Source organism: Rousettus aegyptiacus, unplaced genomic scaffold (assembly GCF_014176215.1).
Source record: "Rousettus aegyptiacus isolate mRouAeg1 unplaced genomic scaffold, mRouAeg1.p scaffold_m13_p_2, whole genome shotgun sequence".
NCBI classification, from domain to species: domain Eukaryota; kingdom Metazoa; phylum Chordata; class Mammalia; order Chiroptera; family Pteropodidae; genus Rousettus; species Rousettus aegyptiacus.
Window position 1 is genome coordinate 165,458,714 of NW_023416295.1, and position 24,988 is coordinate 165,483,701.

General features: G+C 40.8%; 2 protein-coding genes and 1 long non-coding RNA gene across 10 annotated transcripts in view; 2 read left to right on the forward strand and 1 right to left on the reverse strand.

Moving 5' to 3' along the window:
- RFX4 (regulatory factor X4) overlaps positions 1-2,042 on the forward strand; it is a 137,764-nt gene extending 135,722 nt beyond the window's left edge. For all 3 annotated transcript variants that reach the window (XM_016148069.2, XM_016148070.2, XM_016148072.2), the window contains one exon: positions 445-2,042. In XM_016148069.2, the coding sequence (XP_016003555.2) occupies positions 445-717 (273 nt within the window). In that variant the 3' untranslated portion in view covers positions 718-2,042. The remainder of the gene's footprint in view (positions 1-444) is intronic.
- Positions 2,043-8,896: 6,854 nt separating this feature from the next.
- On the reverse strand, positions 8,897-12,595 carry LOC118613764. Its single transcript, XR_004955810.1, has 2 exons — positions 12,461-12,595; positions 8,897-12,103 (listed from the first exon to the last, which is right to left on the reverse strand). It is a non-coding gene; the product is annotated as an uncharacterized LOC118613764 (long non-coding RNA).
- The window catches only part of RIC8B (RIC8 guanine nucleotide exchange factor B), an 89,665-nt gene continuing 77,143 nt past the window's right edge, over positions 12,467-24,988 (forward strand). For all 6 annotated transcript variants that reach the window (XR_004955807.1, XR_004955808.1, XR_004955809.1 and 3 more), the window contains exons 1-2: positions 12,467-12,600; positions 20,397-20,444. Coding sequence is in view for 3 of the 6 variants with exons in the window: in XM_016148073.2 (XP_016003559.1) it covers positions 12,517-12,600; positions 20,397-20,444 (132 nt within the window). In the remaining 3 variants the exon portion in view is untranslated. The remainder of the gene's footprint in view (positions 12,601-20,396; positions 20,445-24,988) is intronic.

Here is a 24,988-nt window from a genome sequence, read left to right on the forward strand (position 1 = left end):
GTGAGACCTACCGCATCTCTCTGACTGATGCTAAAACTCACAACCATCTGTCTGTACATCCATTTCTATGTGGACATGCTGTTACCTGTGAACACACACACACACACACACACGCGCGCGCGCGCATTTTCTTGTATTCCCAGTATGGCTGCTACTTCTTTTGAGTTTGACTTCCCCGTACGTTCCAGCTTAAGAGAGCACAAAGTCAGTATGACTGGTTTAGTGAACACCAGTCCAACTCTGGCTAAGATAAGCAATCCTTTGAATTTCTCCTTTGGGTACTTCCTAGACCAAGGTTCAGTCTTCAGAGGTTCGTTCCTTCCTATCGACTCTCGTTAATAGCATCTTAAGAAATTTAATTGAAAACTCTGAACATGATTGACATTGTGTGTCTGCAACCTCAAGCTAATTTTAACTTTGTGGAATTTCTTTTCCCTCAACAAGTACCCTTTTAATAGCCCTGCTTCTCGGATGGAGCCTTGTTTGATGAGCAGTACTCCCAGACTGCATCCTACCCCGGTCACCCCCCGATGGCCAGAAGTGCCCACAGCCAACACGTGCTACACAAGCCCGTCTGTGCATTCCACGAGGTATGGAAACTCTAGTGACATGTACACACCCCTGACCACGCGCAGGAATTCTGAGTATGAGCACATGCAACACTTTCCCGGCTTTGCTTACATCAATGGAGAGGCCTCCACAGGATGGGCTAAATGACTGCTACCATAGGAATCCATATTTAATATTAATAAGTATTAATAATAATAATGAACCCATCCACCCCTCCCCCAGAAGACTTTATCTTTATACATCATAACTCATGGACTATTCCTAGGCATCTATTTTCCTAATGAACATGAGGCTGGGGTTCAGAGTGGGATGAATAAACTTTAGTTCAGAAACAGGACTCACTAAGAGTCAGTGAGATGGGGTTCCTGTAGCCAAGCCAGACTTGTCTTGACTTTCTATAGAGCACTGTCTTGGGCAGGGCAATCTGTGCCTTTTCCCCTCAATTCTATGACTTTGCTTTGTGTTGGCAAGCACTCCCTGTAAGTCACTTATTTTCCTGCTGACAAAAAGCTCTTTAGTCTTGAAGGATGGATACTGGAGACGGAATCTGGTTTGTGTTCTTGGATGGGCACATAATTTACCAAGAGCATTCACCCTGCCATCTGTCCGTCGTCTCACTGTCCAATGAGCGAGCAGCCCTCCGACACGTTCTACACATCCCTCCTTCCCGGTGGTGTGATTGCTGCTTCCTGGAGCACCAGGGCTAAATGGAGGTACCTGGAAACGGGATTCCCTGTCACGCTCACGTCTGTTACAGTACCTGCATTGTCTTGGAATGTAAGCACTGACTAGAGGGAAGGAAGAGGCCTGTTCTTTATGCCTTAAGTCGGTTGAGGTTTGTAGGGGACCGGTTCTTCTACATACAAGTATCTGTCCTAAGTTTGCACAATGGCTAGTGTCAGCAAATGGCAGGGGAGGGTTTTTAAAGTTCTGCGAGAATGCGGACTTATGGCATTGAGCATCACACTCTGCTGTATTAACTTTGGGAAACTGGATGGACCAAACATTAACCTGCCAGGCACCAAGTGTGAAAATGACTTTCATGTTTCCTTCATAAGACTATAATAATTTCCGACACTTTGATAGGAAAAAAAATTCAAAGCTGTGCCTTTGAGCCTATACTATACTGTGTATGTGTGGAAATAAAAATGTATTGTACTTTTGGAAAATTTTTTCGTAGGCATTTTTCTGTCAGATTTGTAGCAATTTGTGAGGTTTGTTAGAGATTAACATAGGTTTTCTTTCTGTATTATAAAAAGCACCAAGCAATTATGGTGGACCTATTACCCTATGGGTAAGAAATAAATGGAAATATGACATCGGATGTTTTAGCAATTGTTCTGTAAATAAAATCTTTGCTCACACCCACTCAGTGTGATAATCATGTCTACAGCTCAAATGGAAATAGTTTTATCTGTACAGTTGTGCAAGATATGAATGGTTTCACACTCAAATAAAAAGTATTGAAATGACCTGCTTTCCTCATTTTGCATTTGCTATGATGTGTGTGTGTGTGTGTGTGTGTGTGTGTGTGTGTGTGTGTGGTATAACTACCATTCTGAGTACTTGCATTGTAAATAAGCAAAACAAAACTAAGTGGTCCTGTATGGTTGTGCTTAACTAGTTCCTATCATCCTGTTCTAAACTAATCATTAAAATTAGGATAGGCCCCACGTGAAGTGGATAAAGAACAGTTTAGTACCTATAGCCTGACTGAGGTTTGTAGGGGACCAGTTCCACATAACAAGACTTAAGTCTGCATGATGGATAATGTCAGCAAAGGGCAGGGCCTTTCAGCTCTTCAAGGGATGTTGTTCTTCAACACCAGCACCATTAAGAGGTCACCTGGTACTCAGTTCTCTACGTTTTAGTGATCGCTGGGTGTAAAGATATGTCAAGTGCATGGTTTAAATGCTAATAAACTTCTGGAACAAAACAACGACATTACTGCGTATTCCATAAGCATCGACGAATTCTCCTCCAGCACTGCATTTTGATTCTAGGGCCGAGGAGTGACGCAATAAAGGCAAAATGATGGAATGTTCTGCCCAAACTTTAAGGGTCTAGGACTATGAGTGATTCAGGGCCAGAGATTTCCAGAAATGGCAGTAGTGATATGTTAACTAAAAGGCATGAGGATCTGATGGCGCAATTTGCATTCTGAAAGATGTATTTGTAAAGCCAAGCTCTTATTTGCTATCACACATTTATAGATGAAAATGATTTTAATATTAAAATTATACATTTTGCACAGCATCCCCTTAGAAAATTTAGCTATGTTTTTCTGCCAAAAGAAAGTAGATGTTGGATTTCACTTTCTGACGGTAAATGAATTTGATCTTTTGGCCACAATCCATTAGTTGGCTTTATATGAGGAAAGTAAGGGAGAGGAAGAATGAAAGTTCAGATTTAGTTACTGTATAGAACAAACGTGAGGATAAGCAGACTTAATGCTCCCTTACAATCCAAAGCTAGTGCTCCATAAACGAAAGGGTGTAGTATGTCTTTTGACTTGCTAATCACACACACGCACGCGCGCACACAAATATAAAGCAAATGCCAAATCCTCTAGCCAGGTAGCAGTAGCACACAATAAACAACAGTCACGTAAAGTAACAGCCACAGCTTATTAAATGCCCAGACCTTGAGACAAAAATAGTCACGACAAGGGCCTGAATCCCAGAGAACAAAGTAGTCACTCCAAGAACTTTGCAAGGGAGACAATGTGCGCCTCCTCCTCACAGCATGGCCAAGAACTGGGAGCCGTCAGTGCTGGAGGAAGAAGGCAGCTTCCGATGAGGGCAAGTGGTGACTGGGCGTTCGTTCTCTCCACAGCACACGGTACCCGTCTCTTGGGAGGTGAGTGTACTGCCTATGTCCCCAATTGTTCTCGACCTTCAACTTCAGAACTGAGAATGATCTGATTAGGAAAGACGACAGCTGCTGTGAGCTCATGACTCCAATGCACCTTCTCTCCCTCTGATGGTTCCTACCCGGCCACCAGAATGAGAATGGGCAAGGTTGGCAGCTGGGAGAGGGGCCAGTCACTTGTCAGAGGAAGAACAGGAGGAGTCTTGGCAATAAAGGGACACTCCCCTCTTTAGGACTCTTTCTGAAAAGGACTCTGCCAGCTTGAAACTGAATGAAGTCATGAAGAGCAGCCAGGATGGCTCACCCACGTCGCAGGCCTGTGGCGTCCCAGACATCCATCCCGCTGTGTCCTTTGTCAGGCCTCTAATATACCCCAGGTCTGGGAAGAAAGGGAATCTGCGGCCCCTCTGAGACTACAACCCAGTCGCAGACCAATAAAAAATATGCTACTGAGTAAGCCCAACCTAAATGGGGAGAGGGACCGAAATCAGGGAAAGAAGACTGAAAGGAACCCTTGGCTTCACCACTATGTGACCTTGGAGGGGTCACCTCCCACTCTGGACCTCAAGCGGGCATGTTATATGACCGTGACATCCCAATTATAGTCTGTGTGCTGATGGACCAGGACCGGCAGATCTGGGCGAGGAGGGTGGACAGCTCATGGAAAACAAAGAACAGACTGGCAGCTGGGCAGTGACTCGGGAAGGCAGCCACAAGAGACAGGGCGACGGCACCACCAGCTGGTGCTCAAAACAGCCCGAGGTTCATGCCCGCGAGCTCAGCTCGTGTACCTGCACCACCGGTACTGAGCATCCTTCCACTCTCTTCCTGTGTCTAACCCCACCCTCTCTCCCACAAGTCCGGATAGCAGTCTTCTGCCATCTTCCCCTCCTTCCGGATTGGGCCTTAATATTTGCTTTAAAGTGACATCGGATGAAATATCTCAAAGTGAATCTGGAGAAGGAAAGAGCAAAAACAAACATACAAGCTAATATGTCTCAACTCTTTGCATCTCTTAAAGGCAGAATCACAAAATTAAAAATTAAATCCTGAAGGGGCTAGTACAAATACTCCCTTTAATACAGGGTGTGGGGAGGGGTTATTGTAGGTCTCTTGAGGTACAAAGTTCAGACTTATTCAAGAGCCTGAAGTATGCAAATCATGATGCTTGGAAGCTTAAAAGAGAAAAAATGGATATACTTATTGCTTTAAAGCGACAACTGAGATCAATTCCTGGTTCCACCAAAGATGTAGAAGGGGCACTCCTGCTCCAAGTGGTTCTCAACCCTGGCTGCCCCTCAGTTACTCCATCAACTCTTTCAAAATCCTGATCTGTAGGTCCCACCCACAGTAAATGATTGACCTGGAATGTGACCCGGAGCATCAGCTTTTTTAAGCTCCCGGGGTGCAAGTCAAGACTGAGAAAAAAATCCCTTCCACATGAGATCTAGGGACTGCTATTTCTTGAATGTGCATCCCACATTTCTTTTTCACGGGGCTCCTGTCTGTCCGGAGTGGCGACAAGTGGCACTCTCCGATCGCCTACACCGTTCACAGTTGGGCCGCCGCTGACAAACCTGTCCCCAGCTACACTGTTTGGCGGGCCCTCCAGCCCAGCCCACCTCCCAACCACTTTGCAGCCTGCCCTTCTAACCTGGCCCTTCTCTGCTTCGGTTCCTTGGCAGCCTCCCAAGCTAAGCCAGCTTGGACACGGCCCTTGTGGTTTCCTCTTCTTCCAAGGAGGTCAGAACCTTTTGTGCTTCATCAGCCTCCCCCCCCCAAAGCTCTTCCCCCATTCCTTCTCACCCCCATATTTTGCTGCTACTGGTGTAGGTGGGACGGAAGTCGTGGGCCCCAAGAGTTGAGAAAAGAGCTGTTGCTAGGAAAGGCGCGTGGGTGTAGAGAGATGGTGGGTGGGAGAAATAGGGCTCCCCGGTTTCATTCCTCCCTTTGTCATTATAAATGCCTCAGGAGCTAAAACCAGCTGTTTAAGAACTATTATGAAAAATAATGAGGTCTGACCGTGGCAGCAGGGGTGAGAGAAGCAGCCGCAGAAACAGCTGCAGTGCTGATACCTGGTGTTTGTGATAGCCTCCTGATAGAAGGCGGGAGCCGAGGAGAGAGGTTTAGAAGAGCGAGTTCTCAAGGAAGCGCGACACTGTGCCCCGTCCAGTAATGGTATCAAAAATGTCCCGGCCCGTGCTACACTTCTCAGATTCGATACAAATAATAAATGGTGAAATGTCTTCTTGAGAACTGAAATGTAGCCAAGGCCGAAGGACAATCTTTAAATGAGGAACCTACATCCTCACCTCACCCTGAGTGACAGGTGGGACATTTCTGAAATAGATCTGCCTGCATAAGGCTCCCATTTCTTGGGGTCTGCTATGTGCCGGGCACATCAGAGGCATCATGTCCACTTCTCACAACCTCCTTGCAATGTCAATGGTCTAATCATTTCGGTTTACAGGTGAAGAAACGCAGGCTCCGCGCAGCTTAGGGCTTTGTCCAAAGTCACACAGTAAGTGGGAGAGCTGGGATGGGAAAACGCAGCTGCCCTGCTCCAGCTCTTTCCACTAAAGCACCCTGCCTTCTTCCTCCTTCCTACTTTTGTTTCCACTCCACCCCACCCCACCCCCATTCCTCTCTCCTAAGCGGCTTTGCAGTGTTTAAATCAACCTTGACCATGGTAATAGAACCTACTGGGGTTAAAGAACGTTTCACAAGTTCTGGGAAATTTTCGTGTGCGCTAAATGAAGGCAGTTCCTAAGAGGGGCACCAGACCTTCCCCCCTCACCCTAGGCGGCATTCCATTCACTGTAAGTTAACAGCGGATAGCTTTCCCTCCGTCATTTCCCAGGGCACATACAGACCAATATATTATCATGGACCAAGATTTGGTCATTCTATAGAAAAACAGGAACAAAAGTAAATCAATCATAATGTTAAAAAAAAAAAAAATACCAGGTCACAGGAGGATTTTTATTACCAGGTCTGAAAAAAAGCTCTGCAGGGGAGGTGCAATGAGCCAAGTATTCACTAGAATGAAGTCATTTGGGGAGGGTGAGGGTGGGGGACTGGCCACCTCTTGCTGTTCAGGTCACTACCCTTTGACAGCGGTGGCCTCTGACCTCAACAGCCCTACAATTCTGTTTTGACTGACCCTGAAACCCATGAAATTCAGATGTAGGCACTGCCCAAAAGTTGAGATAAAGCTGACTAATATGAGAAAAGCTCCCGGTATGTGCCCCCAGCTGAAAGGAGCTGGCAGTTCTTTGGCTGTAGATGCAATTTATTCTGTCTTCCTCCTTTCAAGGAAATGCTAATCCTTCGTAGGCAACTGGAGGGGAAGACTAAACTGTGTTGATGATGAATGGCAATAATCCTTTGTCCACTGCCGCCTCCTCCTAGGGTTGAACCTTAAGAGTTTAATCAAATGTTGGTAAGTAAATTAATGCTTTACTGCATAAGGAGTTAAAAAGGAAGTGGTGGGAAGAAGGGTTGTGAGAATATATTTCCTCTGACATGTGCATCTTGAAAGCTTAATTGCAAAGACATTGATATGGTGTGTGTGTGCGCGCGCGCGTGCACGCGCATGCATGCGCGTATTTTAGACCCCTTATTTATACACACAACAGTCACTATCCCCAACCCGTCTTATGTCAAAGCATGTCAGCGTTAAAGACATTAACTTCAAGGTTTAAAGACCAAACCAGTGTGTTGGAATTACTTTCCTGTTAAAAATAGCACTAGCGACAACAAAACCTATGCATTTGTACATCATTAGGAATAACATGACCTTTATCCCCAAAACTTCACAACATCACCGTGAGGTAGGCTGCATTTTTCATTCCAGTTCAGCTAACATTTGAGTGGCTACTCCATGCCACATCTGCTGTGCTGGCCACTTTGAAGGCCATCTCTTTTGCCCCTTATGACAACCTGCAAAGCAGGTATCATTACGCTCATTACTGTGGAAAAATAAAAATAAAAATCAATGCTCAAAAGGGGCAAGTGACAACCCTGAACACCCAGAGACAGAGTTAAAATTTAAACTAGAGCCTTTTGGCTTTCAAGTATTCTGTCTGATACAAAAAAAAAAAAAAAATGGTTGCCAGAAGGGTTTTAAGGAATTTGACAAATGATGGGCTTCTGAGACTCACACAGTGAGTCACAACTAAAAACCAGGTTTTCCAATTCTCAGTCCAGGTTCTTTTGCCACATTACAGCACTGCCACCCAAAGCGTCGGGTTTTCCCAAGAGGTGTTTGGATGGGATTCCAAGCCAGCAAGATGCAAATAGGTCTGACCCACATTCCAGTTCTTGGATAAATAAAAACTCCTAAAGGGCAGAGCCCATTTTGTATGCTTAGTTTGAGAGTCCCACTGTGGATAGTCAATTAATATTGAACAACTATAGGTACATTTGCCAAGGACTAACAGCATGGGCTCAATTTTAGCAATTAGAAAACTGTAAATATTATTGAGGAACCTCATAATGGTGCTGAAAGGCTGGATGGAGTAGTCATAAATTTTTAAGAGCTTTAAAAAAAAACTTCGAAGTCATTTAATCCAACTCTAAGTTTATAAATGAGATCCTGAGAAATTAAAATAATGTGTACAATGATCTGACACTTTCTGGCAACAGACCCTTTCCTGTTTCCCAGTTCTATTTAACTTTATGTCATACAGCGTTCTGAGATAGTATTTTCAGGAACGAAACATGTTGAAGTTGGACTGGCTTGGTCTTGGAGTCATCACTGATTATGAAATGTCTCTCATTTTTAACTCTTCCTTATCTGACCAATTGACCTCTAAGAAATTTCCACTGCTAGCTTGAAAGTTCGACCAAGTTGGTATCATGTCTCAATAAGGGTCTTGTTAATTTTGGCCTCCTGAACCTTTCTCATGGCATTTTCCACTATTTGCTAGCCTTCTAGGTTCTCTTCACTATTCTGTATGGTTCACCTCCTCCAACAAGGCGTCTCTGATTACTCTTCTTCCCACCAATGCTTATCTTGCTTTGATTTGCATAATACTTATGTTCGCTTTGTTTCTTCCTATCAGTAGAAAAGATCTGCTTATTGCCTGAATTTTTTTTATGGTGCTTAAGACAATGCTGTGCTCCAATGATCACCAAATTATGTTAAAAGAACAAATCATGATAATTAACTTTATTAAAAAAAGGAGACTTCAATCTTGGTAATAAAAAAAAGAAGAAACAAACAAACAAACAAACAAACAAATTTAAAATAACTTTTGTCTTGCTGGGTCATTCTGATTTCTCAAAGACTGAGTCACATGCACATGACTTTGGTAGTTTATAAAAAAATTAGTTCAGTGGTTAGTATACTATCAAAATATTGGTCGAGTGGTTCTTAACCCCATTGTTCACTTAACCCCAGGCCTCACCACAGATCAAGTGAATCAGAATCTTTGCAGGTATGCCCAAGAAATATTTGCACACATCGAATTCATATTTGATTTATACATATTGATTTGTACAACCTCACTCTTAATAAATTTTTCTAAAGAATGGGCATGTTCAAATATGATTTTGTTCTTCGAATCATAAAATTTTTGAACAGAGAGAACTAAGATAATATCTAGCCAATCTCTTTTACAGGTGAAAACACGTAGCTTAAGAGAGACAGAGTAGCCTCACACAGTGGTGTGGTGGTTTTTAAGTGACAGGTTGTATCTTGAATTAGTGGAATTTTCTGAACTCCCAATTCTGGAGCTGCAGCAATGAAACCAAGCTATTTAGTTTTTAAATTTCTGCTTTTTTTCTAAAGAAAATCTATAAAAATATTGCACATGAGAAGATCTGTATTTTAAAAGCTGTTGGCACCAGGTGCTCCATAAAGACCTTCGATTTGGCACATTCCAAATAACCCATTGTCACGGCAGAGGAAATGCCACAGCAGGATATATCAAAGTCCAAAATAAATGACTAGTATCTATTTGCAAGCTTTTTCATTGGTCCTGACCTCTAAGTCCATAACACTGTATGTTATCAGAGCCTAGAGCACTTCTAGCCCTTAACTATACCAGTCATTAGCTAACTTATTGCTTGGGTGCAAGCTAATCAGCACCCTGAACTTCCCTTTTCTCTATAAAAAGGTCCTACTGACCCTGCATTTTTCAGCTATTATAAGAATTAAATCAGATAATCTATGTGGAGATATTTTGAGAAGAGTAAAGTGCTATCTATATATATGCATTGAATTATTATATTACTATTTTTCAGAGCAATGACTTCTGAATATGTATTTGTTGCTTTGATTACCCAGTCTCTAAATCCTAATTCCTTAGTATCATGCCACCCAAGAACCAACAGGAACTGGAGTTAGTGCTGGACTAGAGACTCTAGTCACTGAAAGTATCACATAACTAAATATTAAGGGATGTAAAGTGATGCAGTGACCCAGGATTTAGCTAGTCTAGGCTCTAGTCCCAGAGTCTGCTTTTAACTATTGATTTTGGACAAGTCACTTAATTTTTCTGGGACCAGAGTCTCGTCAGTGGTCAAAGGATGACTTGAATTAGAGTCAAAGATCCTTTTGATTTATAAAATCAGAATATTAGTGCTTAATTAAAATTACTAAAGTGCAATTTCCCAAGCCATTAATTCATGTGGTTTTGCATTTTTTAAAAATCTTTTTAGAAGTATAGGGTTGGAGCCTAAAAACATAAGCCTATTTCCGTTAAACAGACATTTCAAACACATGTGTAAGATCTTCTTTGAAAGAAACATCTCTACTCAGATACTTTATCCTTGTTAGTATCCTGTCAGGGAGTCCTTGCTCCAAAAATAAATATATGGTTACTCAAAAAGCACATAATATAGTGCTGGACACAGAGTAAGCACCCAAAAACTGTTATGTTACAGCTCTCAATCTGAGTGAGTCCCAGTTTGTGTTGCTTAACCCAACTGAGCCTATTTTCTTATATATAAGTGGGAACAATATCTTGCTCAAGGATCCATTGTGATAGCATATATTAAAATGTTTTGTAAACTGTTAAAAACAATTGCAAGATATTACTATTACCTAAGGGATGTAGCTTACCATACCATGACCTTACTAAAAAGTGTGCTTTTTCAAGTCATAGATTAAAATCTTTCTGACTTAATTATGGACACAGCACCTACTCCAATTCCTGGCTCAACAAATGTGCTCAACAAATGTCTGCTGCATGAAAAGTATAACCCACAGAAAGACCAAAAGCTCCGTGAGCTCTGATTCCATATTTGTTTTTATCTCCAAATCCCCAGAGCCTAGCACAGTATCTGACACATAAACTCAATAATTATTAGATGAACCAATTTTTGTCCCCTCTAATTCCTCTTCAACATAGCTCAAGAGGCAGAGGCAGGCAGGGGAGGCATTAAAAATGATTTCTCGTAAAGGTTGCTTGGAATGAAAAACTGGAAATTAATTCATCCACTCTCTTACAAACAGCTTGAGAGAGCAAAAAGAACATAGCTTCTGAGGTCAAATTCAGTTTCCAAATTCTGCAATTTTGGTAAATTAGTATCTCTCCAAAACTCAGTTTCCTCATCTTAAAGTGTGAATAGTATCTCACTCAGAGGATCAAGCACTGGTATGGAAGGCCGATCAGAGGAGGGACTTTATTTTGGGCCCACTGTCTGCATTGAACAAGGCGCAATGTCTCATATGGTCTCACTTGATTCTCAGAGCACCTATAGGATAGATGGTATCCTCTTTCCCATTTTATAGATGAGAAAACTGAGGTTCTCAACTGTTTGTTGACTAAATTTGTGAGAAATTGACAGAAGTGATATAAAGTAACAGAATGCCTGCACATAGTAGAGAGGAAATGAGAGCGTTTCATCATCATCATCATCGCCATCACCACCACCACTACCATTACCAGTGTTATCAGTATTATTACATTACTGGTGGTTGAAGAGCAGCCACCTTTGGGGAAAGACTAAGATTCAAATCTCAAGATCTCCATTTACTGGCTATATGACTTAGAACAAATTCCTTGACCTATTCGAGTTCCTTTGGTTCTACAAAAATCTCGGTGTCGTGAGAATTAGAGGCTATATGGAAACCACGGAACAGAGTCTGGAGCTCAGGCAGCGCGCGATATATTGACCGCGATTATTATTAAGGAAAAAAATCGCCGAGTCCTCTTTCATCTAGTTAACATGACTGTAATACATAACTGAATACATAACATGACCGCAAACAAGGAAGGAAAGAATTTCGGAGATCGAAACCGCTAAACGAGAAAAGAGGGCATTAAACCGGTGCTTGACAGTTCCCACCAAAGTGTGCCAGTTTCCGCGACTATCAACCAGTATTACCAGCCAAGGCTCCAACAGGACAGTCAACTCCGTAAGGAACAAAAAGGAGGCAGAGCCGTCGCTTTAACCCTCCCCCTAACGGTCTCCTGGCCGCTGGCCTCAGGGGCGGCCCGACTCCCGTTTCCGGCCCTTGCAGGACCACAGCTCCCAGCATGCCTTTGAAGGGAAGTCTTTCCCGCTGGATGACTACTAATCCCGGCATGCCATTCGGCACTCCAGCAAATTAGATGGAATAATGGGGTGACCCCATTGCACGCGGGGAATTGTAGTCCATTTAGCGGCTGTCTCTTAGAGAGGCGGGGCAGAAGCGGGTCGTTTTCGTCAGCTGAGAAGAATGATTCACAGAGGAGAGTCAGGAGAGAACAGTTCTGTCTGTGAAAGCCCACTTAAAAGGCTGGACTCTAATCCGAGGGAAGGAGAGGCGGGAGAGCAATCAGGACCTTGGGTCTGACCGCGCCTCAGGCCGCTCGGCAAGCCTCTATCAAGCCCGGGGCCTTGCCGGGGGCGGCCGCGAGGCGCCGGTTGCTGGGGGACCGGTGACGTCGCGGGGTGAAAGTTGAGGGGCGGTGACGTCGGGCCTGCCCGGGCGGAGGCTGGCGGGTTGGAGGCAGGAGGGAGGGAGGGAAGGAGGGAAGGAAGGAAGCTGGGAAGGAGCGAGCGAGCGGGGGCGCGAGGCGTTTACCTGGAGGCAGCGGCTTGGGCGCGCAGAGCGGCCGCGGCTCCCCCGCACCTGCGGCCATGGATGAGGAGCGCGCCCTCTACATCGTCCGGGCTGGCGAGGCGGGGGCTATCGAACGGGTCCTGAGGGATTACAGCGATAAGGTAAAGAGCCCTGGCCCCGGGCTTGGGGTATAGCACCCCGGGGCCGCCCTCCGGACTTGCACAGCGCATCTCTCCCCACCCCCCTCATTCCGGGGATGCGCACTGCTTTCCCCCGAAAACGTTTCCGGCTTGGGCATGCGTGTTTGTGCCCCCAGCCTTTCCTATCCATGCATCCTGCGTCCCCCTGCCCCCACCTTGGCGCCCACTCCTCTGATTCCGGCCCAGCGGCTTGTCCTACGGTCCTGCTCCCAAACGCGCAAGTCACACCCCCGGAATCCGTAGGTGTGCGTGTGTGCTCCGTGTCCCACTCGTGGATGCATAGATGCACTCGAGGCTTCCTCACCTGTATGGCATAAAAATACTTGCTTCTGTACACAAACACGGCCCGTGACATGCGTAAAATGTATCAGCCACGGTGGCAGGTCTTTATATACCTATAGCACTGTCCAGTTTTCAAGGCGCGATGTCTCATATGTGGTCTCGCTTGATACTTAGAGCACTTATAGGGTAGATGGTATCATCCTCCCCATTTTATAGATGAGAAAACCGAGGCCCTGAGAACTGAAATCATGCCAAGGTCATGGACATACTATGTTATAAGTGGGGGGAGAACCTAAGTCCTAAAAATACCTATTATTTGTATCGCATTAACAGCTTTCTCATCCGTTATCTCATTTAATCTTGACAACAGTCCTATGAGGTTGTATCTGTGTTTTGCAATTGAGAGTCTCAGTTGGTTAAGTAACTTGCCCAAGGTCATACTTGTGAGCTGGGATTCCAGCCTAGGTTTTCAAATCATTTATTGTTTTTTCCCAATCTACGATTCTGCATTAAAAAGCTGTCTTGTTATAAACCCCAACCACTTTTCTGAATCTCTCTTCTAGGACCGTTAGCTCTCCACTACTTTTTCTTCCAGGAATTTTACATACTCACTTCAAAAGGCAGCATACCACACCTTTATTCTTCTATTTAGAAGACTGCTTTATAGAAATGCCTGACTACTCCCTCTGTGAAAACACACCCAACACCAAGTCTCACCCTAGATATAACATCTTTCTTTCATTTGCTTCCATTCACAATTTCCCCTTCTGTGTTTGCTATGCGCCTACCACTGCACATTCTACACTTTGTATTATTGAGCTGCTAGTATGCCATTTTTGCTCTGGGTGGATGGAGAAGATCCAAAAATAAAACACCTTCACTTCCATTTAATCTTCCCAACAACCCCATGAGGAAAGTGGTGGTATTCCCTATTTTACAAATGATAAAATTTAGGATAATGTTCCCCCAAGTCTGTAGAGCCATTCAGAGATGTGGCTGAGATTTGAATCTAGGCTGTCTGACTGCTCTTTCTACAAGACTGCACTGCTTTCTTCGGGAAAATGCATGGTTTCTATTCATATCTTAGCCTCTTCACTTTCTGATGTGCTTTACTCTTGCTTGTCTGCCTAATTTAGGAGTTCGTTTGATGCATAGGTGTACATATTGTGGAGATTGCATTCGTTTTACTTGATTTGTAACTGTTTTCCAAAAAGGATTTGAGGCACCTGCAAACTGATTTTCAAAAGAAGTACAACAGAAACCTTGGCATTGTGTTGAATCAAGTAGTATTTATTTAGCACTTACTATATTGCCAGATATCCAGCAATAAAGAGGAACCGAAGGGAGGAGGAAAAACCTCCAACTGACCCTTATCACCTTCAATATTTCTCCTTCCCTTCATGGCTAACCTAATTAGAACTCCAGATTTGCTTCCTCCAATTTATCTCTTCCTCTCCTTGATTTCCCTCTAGGTTGATTTCCACTTTCCACTGCTGGCCAAGTGCTGTCAGCTTGAGTTCTAGATATCTCCAGCTCCGCTTTCACATTGGGAATGTTTTTAAAGTTGTAATGCCTAGTGTGCGTTGTTTAAGGCAGTATTCCTGAAGTGTTTGGGAATCCTCCCTAACACTTGGATGTTTTGGGCCAAACCTGAGAATGCTCTGACTTGATCCAAACCAAGTCAGCTGTCATGTTTAATGCTGATTATAGTAGGGCCAGAGTACAGAGAAAATAACTCAGTTTCTTGTTGGCTTGGGGCTTTGCCCCTCAAGGCAAGAGAAACAGATGAATAGGAACGGAAAGTATGATCGCAGTTGTCTGGCAATAAGAATGGGAAGGTGGAATTAAATCATCCAGCTCTGTAGGATATAGAGTCTGAAACCCTGAAAAAGTAGCTGGATACGATGTGCTTCATTTTTCTTATCTGGAAAAATTGATTTCAGAAATATTCAGAGTAAGAGGTGATTATGGGGCATTGAGGAATCTAACCAAGAGGAGAAAGGAATGATGTAGAGAGAGAATGATTGGTTCATTGTTTAGGGGGAGGAATTTCTTTGTGCTACGTTATTTCTCTAATAAAGCCAGTTATCGAAAGGAATAGTGGAAAGAAGGTATAATTTGAAGTAAGATAAACATTGGTTCAGATCTGTCATTTATTATTAGCTTCATGACTATGGTAAGTTATTTGAAGCTTGAGTCTCAGTTTTCTTATCTGTAAAATAGGACTAATATCACCTAAGTTATTCTGAGGCTTAAATTAACTGAAGTATAATGCCAAACACTGAGCATAACATACCTGGAGGCATTGACTCAGTGAGTTATATTCTGGTTATCAAAGTACTCAAGAAGTCCTGTGACCAGAGCATGGGTGCTGGAGTCTGACTGCCTGGACTGCCTCAGTTTGCCCTCCGTTTGTCCTAGTATTAGTTACTTGACTTTGCTGTGCCTCAGTTTCCTCATCTGCCAAATGGGTAATAATAGCACCTCCATTGTAGGTTTGTTGTCAGGATCAAATGAGTTGTATGTGTAAAGCACTTAGAATAGTGCCTAGCACTGAGGAAGAACCCATCTGTTTTTGAACAAAAAAAGTTGGAATTAAACATGTACCAATGAGTTGACATAGCCCGATAAAAAAAAAGCGGGGGGATTACACTCTATTCTTTCTCTTTTTCCTTGACGTCTGCACTTTCTGATGGGTAGCAAAATACCTTGTACCACATTTAGAGCAACAGTTACCTGTCTGGCTCCAGGTAACAACATCTGATTTCTGCTGAACGTTACAGAGACTAATTTCCCAGCTTTCTTGTTTTATTCACTGATCCTTGTTATCTTGGGGAGAAGGAAGAACTATTTATCCCAGAAAAAAACAAAACTTGTCCGTTTCTCAAGGACATAATGCAGGTTGACTCAGCATAGGAAAGTATTAAAAAAGATAGGAAGAGTGGTTCTTTTTCACTCTTCTCAGTTCACCTGTTAACATACATTGAGTGCCTGCTATGTACTATGTATTATCCTAACGGCTTTCACATTTTGTCACATATAATCCTCTTATATTAAAACTTCTGAGGGAGATGGAAGTATTCTCCTTTTGGGGGATTAGGAAATTGAGATTCAGAAAAACAAATGACTATCTATGGGCTCAAGAGCACATAGCTAGAAGTGGCAGACCTAGTCTTCAGATTCCATATCCAGGGCTCTTTGCAAGGCCATGTTGCCTTTACCCCATCACTTCTGTGTTTCTGAGCACAGAAGAGAAAGGTGTTTCAGCACAAATACACTACTTCTTTGACTACTGTTGGACTCTAATCACCTCCACTCTGGTTATAGAATGAGCTGTTGATTATGGGAAGTATCATTCTAGTCTAGGCTCTCCAACCTCCTTCTCCTTTAGGGCCTGTTCTGATAACAGATTTAGTAGAGAGATTGGTTACTATCATTATGATTATCAACAACAAACTGACCAAGGGCCCCACAGTGCACAGTAATATCACAGTTACCTGAATCACAGATATTTAGGCTAGAAAGAACCTCAGAGATAATTGGGTTCAACCCCTTCAGTTAATAGGTGAAGAAACTGAGGCCCACAGTCATCAACTATGATGATAACCAGAGAGATGGCCACCTAAGCATATGTTACCCATAGCAAGCTCCAGCAGGATTCCTTCCATGTTGGAAGGATGGCAAGTTTATGGCCAAATGAAAGGTAAACGTTATTTAAGATACAAGCAGGTAGGTCTCCAAGAGTAGTCCTCATAAGAGAGGAAAACCACACTGATAGCAGTGAGGTCTTTATTTATGTGCTAGAAGAACCTGATTGATAAGGACCTAATATTGGGACAATTCTATAAATATAGCCTCCATATTCGAATAGGATATATAAATACCCCATACCATGTAAGAGGATTTTTTGTTTTCCACATTGAGTTCTGACTCCAAGGTTATTTCACAGATTTTTGCAGAGGAGCATGTTTAATGATCTGTTCCTTTGTTATACCTTGTTCTTATTTCCAAATTGGGTTATATAATTTCAGTTACTGGCATTTAGTTCTAGAGGTAATCTGTTCATGAAACATAGCCCAACACGCACACACAGGTAATTACTTGGTATTAGTACCATTTGAGTTTATCTTTGGAAATCTATGAAATAACTCCTCGTTCTCTAAAAGTGCAGTGTTTGGCCATGTCATAGGGCATGTAATAATAACAAAAGCGACCACTTATTGAACACCCGCTGTGCGCAAAGGTGTTGTACATAAAGATAAGGAAACTCTGAAAGGTAGTAAAGTTGAGTAACTTGACCAAGGTCACACTTTTGTTAAGCAGCAGGACTGGACTCAAACCCAGTGCTGTCTAAATCCTGACCCTAATCTATTTAGAGCCTATTCATAGGATATAAAACCTACAGAGGGGAGTCCTAATGAATTGTGTGTCACTAAGCTGTTCCTACCTTACTTGGTCTCTAAATTTAATAGTGGTTTTGCTCTTTAGTTTATATTTGGCTTGTTGCTCCTGTTTGTCTGTGTTTTAAGCATATGAAGAAGATGAGGTGGTTGATTCTTGGTTAACAGTTCTAGAAAGGCATTTATAGCCAGAAATGCTAGTTCCCCTTCCCCTTTCAACCCTAGAAAGGGGGGAGAATAAAGGTTAAAGGTTAAAGGATAAAAGAAGTTAGCCATAGAGAAGCTAAGTTCCTTGGAGCCAAGCAGTCTTAGAGGTCTGAGCTGGATAGATTAACACGTTCGAAATTCAACTTATTTTGCCTCACATACTGGTATATTTTCTAATTAATCTCTCATGCTAGTTAGATAAGGCTTCTGAAAGCTTTTCTTCCTTTCTTTCCTCTCTCTTTCTTTCATGTCTTATTTTTATGACAGGATCAGCCTCGCATTTAAAACATAACAGAAAATTTGAAACTAATAATAAAATAAAATAAAATGCAAAAAAGAAAACCCAGAAAATAAATGTTGGCAAGGATGTGAAAAGGAAAAGCAACAGAAAAATTAGTCCTTGGTACTAGTCTAAATGATCACCTTAAAAGATTAATTTTAAGCGGAAACTGTTCAAAAGTTATTTTTATAACTTAATGAGGATCTTTCCAAGATTCTTTTGCCTTACCATAAATGCCAAAAAATTTAGGAGAACCACTATATTGGCAACTAGGTACATTTATTCCAGATAATTTATGGAATTCACATAAAATGGTAAAAAATAAGCTTTGTTGGTTTCTAAGTGCAATTATTTATTCTTGTTTGCATTAGACTTTTACTAAGCTTCGGTTTACAAGGTTAGCCTGATGTCTGATGCTTCTTCATCTTTTATCTAATACTGGTTTTTACTAAACCTCCAGTCTATAAATTCCTAAGTTATAGCCTTCACAGTTACAACTTGTTCTTTCTTTTCTTTCTTTCCTTGTTTATTCATTCACTTATTTTTTATTTTTTAAATTTCCCTGTTAATTATAAAAATAATATTCCAGCAATGAGTTTTGTCAGAGAAATCACCAGAATTTCTACCTCCCGCATATACTTGCTTTTTATTTGTATTTTAACACAAATAAAAAATCATAGACATGGACATATAATTTGATGTTTTACTCTTTCCATTTGATGCCATCGTAATTGTCCACGTAAAGAGCTTTATAACCATCCTTTTTTTTTTTTCATTGTAATGTAATATTCTGTCAGGTGGATGCCCAGCAATTTATTTCATCAGTCTCCTGTTGTTGGATATTCAGATGTCTCTCTTCTTCTTTATTAGATAGCAGTTCAGTGAATATGCTTACATATATAATTTGTCTCTCCTCTGGATGATTTCATTAGGATAAATTACTAGAAATAGAAGTTCTGGGTCAAAGCATGTGAATATTTTTATGGTTTCCAATATGTGCTGCCAAATTACTTTCCCTTTTAAAGTTTTTCTCAATTTCTACTGGTGCCAGCAATTCCATGCTTGGATTATTGATGCTCATTTCTCAGAGAGCTTTATGTCCTCAGTCTTACTCTCCATTGATCTGGTCTATAAGCTACTGTCCAAAATATTCTTCCAGAATGCTCTACTTATTCACACTCCCCTCAGGGTCTTCCCCTGGTTACCTGTCATCCATCTGCCAGCTCAGGTATAAATTTTAAAATCCAAGCCCTTATCACCTGACATCCATTTTAATTGTTTTCCAAGCCGTATGTGAAGCAGTCTCTCTTCGGCTTCCTCAAATGGCCCTTCTCTCTTACCTCTAAGTCTCCCCTCTGACCATTTCTTAGATTCAGAACTACTGCTCAGTCAATGTTTCTTCATCTCATTTAATTTCAAAAATCGCTTCTTCTACAAAGCCTTCAATGCAGAACCACCTGTAATGATGATATCTTTAGTACTTCATGTGCTCAGTTCCTGGTGAGTTGCCAATAAATGTTTGTTAGTGTAGCCAGTGAGAGAAATACAAAGGAAAGGTGGAGTTGTTTTTTTTTTTTTTAAAGAAAGTTTAGGATTCATTAGAGCACTTGGTTCTCCTGAATAAAACTTGAGAGGAGAATGTTGTGCTTTATTTTTTGTGTACCATCACTCTTTCTCTGACAGTGGATGAGTCAACTTACTCTATTACCTGTTGCAGCTACAGAGTGGAAAATACAGTGTTGCCAGTCATTTTAGGGCAGTCTCTTCCATTTATTTTTTTCTTCAATATCATTGATACCACCATCATTATAACCCTAATATTTACTAATTGTTTATTATATGCCAGGCACTGAGATGGTACATTATATACCTTAGTTGTTTTAATCCTAAAAGTAATTCTGTGAACTAGGTACTCCCCCTCTTCACATAAGAAATCTAGTTATGGAGAATTTGTTGCTTGTTCAACTAACTAGTAAGTGATGGATCCATGATTTAAACCCTCATTCTTACAGAATATTTTCCTGAAATACCAGTCTGTCAAATCACTTCGCTATCTACAATTCTCTGATGATTTCTTATTGCATATGAAAAAGAAAGTACAAACGCCTCAGCAGCGTTAGAAGGCCCTTCCAAATCTCTTTCCAATCTACTTTTCCATCTTCATCTTTCTTCACTCTTCTCCCATCCCCTAGCATCCTCTAAGATAGAGCTGCTTATTTCATAAATACATCATACCGTTTCACACATCTGAGCCTTTCTGTTTCTATCATGCTTTCATTTGCCTCCTGGCAAACTTCTGTTCATCTCTCAAAGTCCAGTTCAAATTCTCTCTACTACATGCAAAGCATTCTAGATTTCTCTGGGAAGAGTTAGTGACTTGGTATTCTGTGCTCCTTGGTATGTATTTCTGCTGTAGACTTTTCATACTAAAAATTATTTGCTCATATGCCTATCTCTTTAATACTAATAGTGAGATATGATATGAGAAGGCAACCTTTTTTATGGAGACATTATATAGTTTTAAATGTAGCCAAAATTAAAAATCTGTGTATTTAAAATGACATTGTTTCCCTTTTTTCCCCCCTCAGCATAGGGCTACTTTCAAATTTGAACCGACAGATGAAGATAAAAGAAAGGTAAGACTTGGTGTTACTGTGTATGTGTGTGTATATGTGTTTCATTCATGGACTTTCTAAACAGTGGAGTTGTTTTTATCTGATGTTTATTTAGTTTTCGGTTTCCCTTTAGCTTGTTTTTTAGGAACTCTGAGAATAAAGACATGTGCCAGGTTTAGTATGAATTACGCACAACACCCTTCTGCTTCATCTCCACTGGACCATTACACTTGGATAAATCAAGGCAATGGGAACAGTTCAGAGGGGACTCTTTCCCCATATCTTCTCACTTCCAGAGACTGACTTCATTTGAAAGCAGGACTGCAGGCTGCCCACAGTGCTTTGCTAATATTGTGAAACTTGGCTTTGGAATAAGCCGTTAATACTGCTGCCCCTTAGCCACATGTCCTTCCCTGTGCTGACAGTTGTGTTGTCAACAATTGTCTAGGTCACTGACTTCATGGGCATAGAGGAAAATGGAGTCAAGAGACTCACCGGTAGAGGAGTTATGATCATTTAATGTTGTGTTTGCCTCTTGGGTCGCCTATAGTTGCTTTACTTAGTTGATTAGAGCATGCTGCTAAAGGAGAAGCTCACCAGTTTTGTCTGTGTGTTGGGCCCCATATATCTATCCCTGGCCTCAAATGCCAATACTAGGTAAGAAAGCATGACTGAATTAGTGTAAACCTATCACTGCTGCTGGAAAAAATAGCTTTAAAAAAACCTAGTGCTTTCCTAGTAGTGGTTTGATAATACCTTAAATCATCCTTCACATCCACACCGACATCTAATGTCTACATCCCGCTTACTTTACCTCGTGATTTTTTTTCATTCCACTCTCTCCTTAACCCCTGCCCTAATTCAGGCCTTCATCTGGATTACTTCACCAGTTTCCTAACTGTTCTTTCTTTTTCCAGTTATATGCCCTTCCAGTCCCTTGTCCATGAATCTAGAACAACAATCTAACCATGTAACTCCCAGCCTTTAAAACCCTTGGGTGACTTTTTTTGGCCTGTAAGATGCCAACTTCTTAACATGACATCCTAGATGCTTAGTGACCTGATCTCCGCCTATTTATGCAGCTCTTCTCTCCCTTATATTTTATCCTCTAGCAATATGAAATGTTTCCAGTTACATACACATATATGTCCCTTCTGTTTCTTTCTTATTTTCTACCTTCACTTATTTTGCTTTCTACCTAGAACGCCTTTTTCTTCTTGTATACATCTTCCGCTTTTCACCTGGTTAATCCTACTCAGCTCCAGGGTTATCTCCTTCAGGAAGCTTCCTTTAGTATTCCCGTTAGGGTAAAGTAGCTCTTTTCAATATTCCCATAAAATTCTATGTAAATCTCTAACACTAGGCTTATATATTATCTCTTAATTGTATATCTATGGCTCTCATTGTGAGACCCTGCAAACTCTCTAATGACAGATAATATTATTTATGTCCTCCACATCCAGAGTGCCCAGCACATAAAGAACACTGAAAAAGTACCTATTGAATGAGTGACATGGTGTAGAAACTTTGGAGGTTAAAGATTTAACTCTGATTTTCTTTTGGATTTTAGCAGTGTAAACAAGACTAGAATACTTTATAGAGCAGGGGTTCCAACCAGGAATGTGCATTTGGAGGAGCTTTTTAAAGATAGGCCTCCTCAGGCCTAACCTCTAGTCTACTAAGTCAGAATTTAGGGGGTGGGATCCAAGAATGTGTATTTTTATAAGTAGCCTTCAGGAAACAAGCACACATTTGGTGGGAGTGCAAAATAGCACAATTCCTGTGGAACAGAAACTGGCAGTATCTACCAAAATTGTAGATGCATTTCGTCCTTTGACCAAGCATTGGCACTTTTAGAAATCTTTGTGGATACATTGAACCCAAGTAAAGAAAGTTATTTGCTGAAGTGTTGTACTTGATAGCAGGGATTGGAAACAACCAAGTGTCCAGCAATTAGGGAGTATTTGAAGAAACTAGGGGGCATCTGTGTAATGGAATACTGTGATGTGAAGGGAGAGGGAGAAGGACAGACCATTATGTGCTAATGGGAGAGGGAAAAAAAGCATGGTGTTAACGAGAACATATTTTTTGGCATACCCTTGGTAGGTATTTAGGCTAGGAAGGCAGCTGCTATTTAGTTGAGAGAATCCATGGTACCTCTGTAGATTCATGGTGCCTTGAGAAGCTGACACTAGAATCTTTTGTAGTACTTTTACTGGTCAAATTAAATACGTTAAGACAGATTCCCTCACTCCATATAAATTTCAATTGAGGGAGAAGATTTTTTCCACACAGTTATTAATAAAGCTTGTGTATTTCCTATATGGTAGTTGCAAAACCTAACATTTTAAAAGTATTGTCTTTGCCTTTTAGATCTTCAGAGACAGTAACTACTGTACTGGTGTTATTTTCAGCTATAATGTGCAGATTTCTGTTTCCTGAGGGTTCTGCTACAAACAAATGTCTTTAGGGACCTAGCTAGGTAATCTTCATTAATGGAAAAACAATGGCAAACAAAACCATTTCAGTCTCCAGGGGTTAAAACCATTAGTGACTCTTTCATGCCTAAGGCTTTAAAAAGGCTTTGAAATCAAAACTATTGGACTACTCTAAGGGATCTACATCCTGACAGTTTCTTTAAGTTCTCCATGTAGAGAAACATGGAATAGTAGACATATCTCTGCATTAAACCCAGTTTGAAAATAAGAGGAACTCAAATTACTGCCCAATTTGTTCTGCCACCCTGGTTATCTTTTTCTCTTTGTCTCTGGAGCCTTCTTTCAGTAGCTCCTTGGTAACTACAGCACCCCTTTCTATAAACTAAAAGTAAAAACACACCTTTCTTATGTAAAATCGTTGTGACAACTTAGACGTAAATGTAAAGAAACAAAGCTTTTCAAAAAATAAAAATTATACTGAGATTTTTAGGAAATAGTTATAAATTAATGATCCTTAGACCTAATTCTTAATACTTATGTAGTGTTTTGCATTTTTACAAAGATTTGCTTTGCAACAGTAATACATTAATACTGTAAGTATGATAAGAAAGCCACTATCCCTATTTTATTGATAAGAAAACTGAGGATCACATTAATGACAACTTGCTAATATTCATATAACCAGTAAGTGCTGGAGACTCACAGAACATTTTCAGACTATTATGTGCAGCTCCTTCACTGCTCCCACTCATTACCACTTGAGGTATATTTCAGAAGGTTTGAAATTATGACTCAGTACCTTGTTTTATCTCTTGTTTCATACCTCGAGACACCATTTAGGCAACTAGTCTTAAATTGGAAGATAGCAAAGGTAATTAAGGAGTGCTTAAATCTTTCCAGATAAAGTCAAATCAGATACAACTGCTAATGTTTGTACATATATGCAAATAGTTTTAGGTACATGTGGATCATTGTAGATTTGGATTTAGGCACCTGTGCTTATTGAAGCATTAGATTTACATCCTCTATCTAAATTGGTAGGCTGTGATTATCTACCAGCACATAAACAAATATATCATGCAAATATATAGGGTAGGAGAAGGTATGATGAATAATCTGAAAATTTATGTCTTAAAGAAATGAAAGCTCTTATATTGGTTTCTAAAACACAACTGATCTGAAGACCAAGTACTTCGTAATTGCAATAACTGTTGAAAAATAAATGTTATAAAATGAGCAAAGGAAATGTAGCTCTTTCACCTGTTAGATAAGAATACAATTATATAAAATGTGGAAGACTTCAGTTACTGTCTGAGATAAATCTTTAATGTATGGCCATTTTCCTCAAAAGAATGAAGTTAAAAGTAGCCCAGTTTCAAGCATGTATTTTATTACCTTCAAATTCACGCAGATAATCCCATATTTCTGTGAAGGCAGAGGATAATTGCTAAGTCAAGAGTTCTTTGAAGATAACAACTCTCACTTCTCTTTGTATTTTCATCCCCCAGCACTGCATGTGGCACAAAATAGGCAACTACAATAAATACCTGTTGAATGAAGGTAACTTAGTGAGTGGAGGCTAGAATTCCTGTGACTTGTACGTATCATTTGGTGTTGAGTTTAAAATTCTCTTAACTATATAGCAGAATCAAACACATCTCATGTTTACTGAAAAATCAGGACACAAAAGTATTCATACAGTATGATCACAATCATGTAAAGCTAATACTAAGACAAATAACTACAAAGATTCACAAAATGGTGACTATCTGAATATTATTGCTGTGAGTGGTATTTTTCTTTCTGTGTTTTAAACTTTTATAGTAGACAATGATGATAAAGGATATAATTATATAATATATAACATACATGTTATATATTCTTATAATAGTGTGATTGGAAGTATAAGCAAAGACCGATACTTTTTTTTTTTTAATTATTTTCTCTAAAATCGAAACTTCTTGATTATCTTACATATTCCTTTTGGAGGAACATAAAAGGATATTATTAGGTTTAAAGATAGTATTACCTGTGGAGCCAGTTTATGGAGCGAAATTATATGAACACAAAGTTCCATTCACCCATTTGAAATATTTCTTTTTTTAAACTTTTTCCCACAGACTTGGC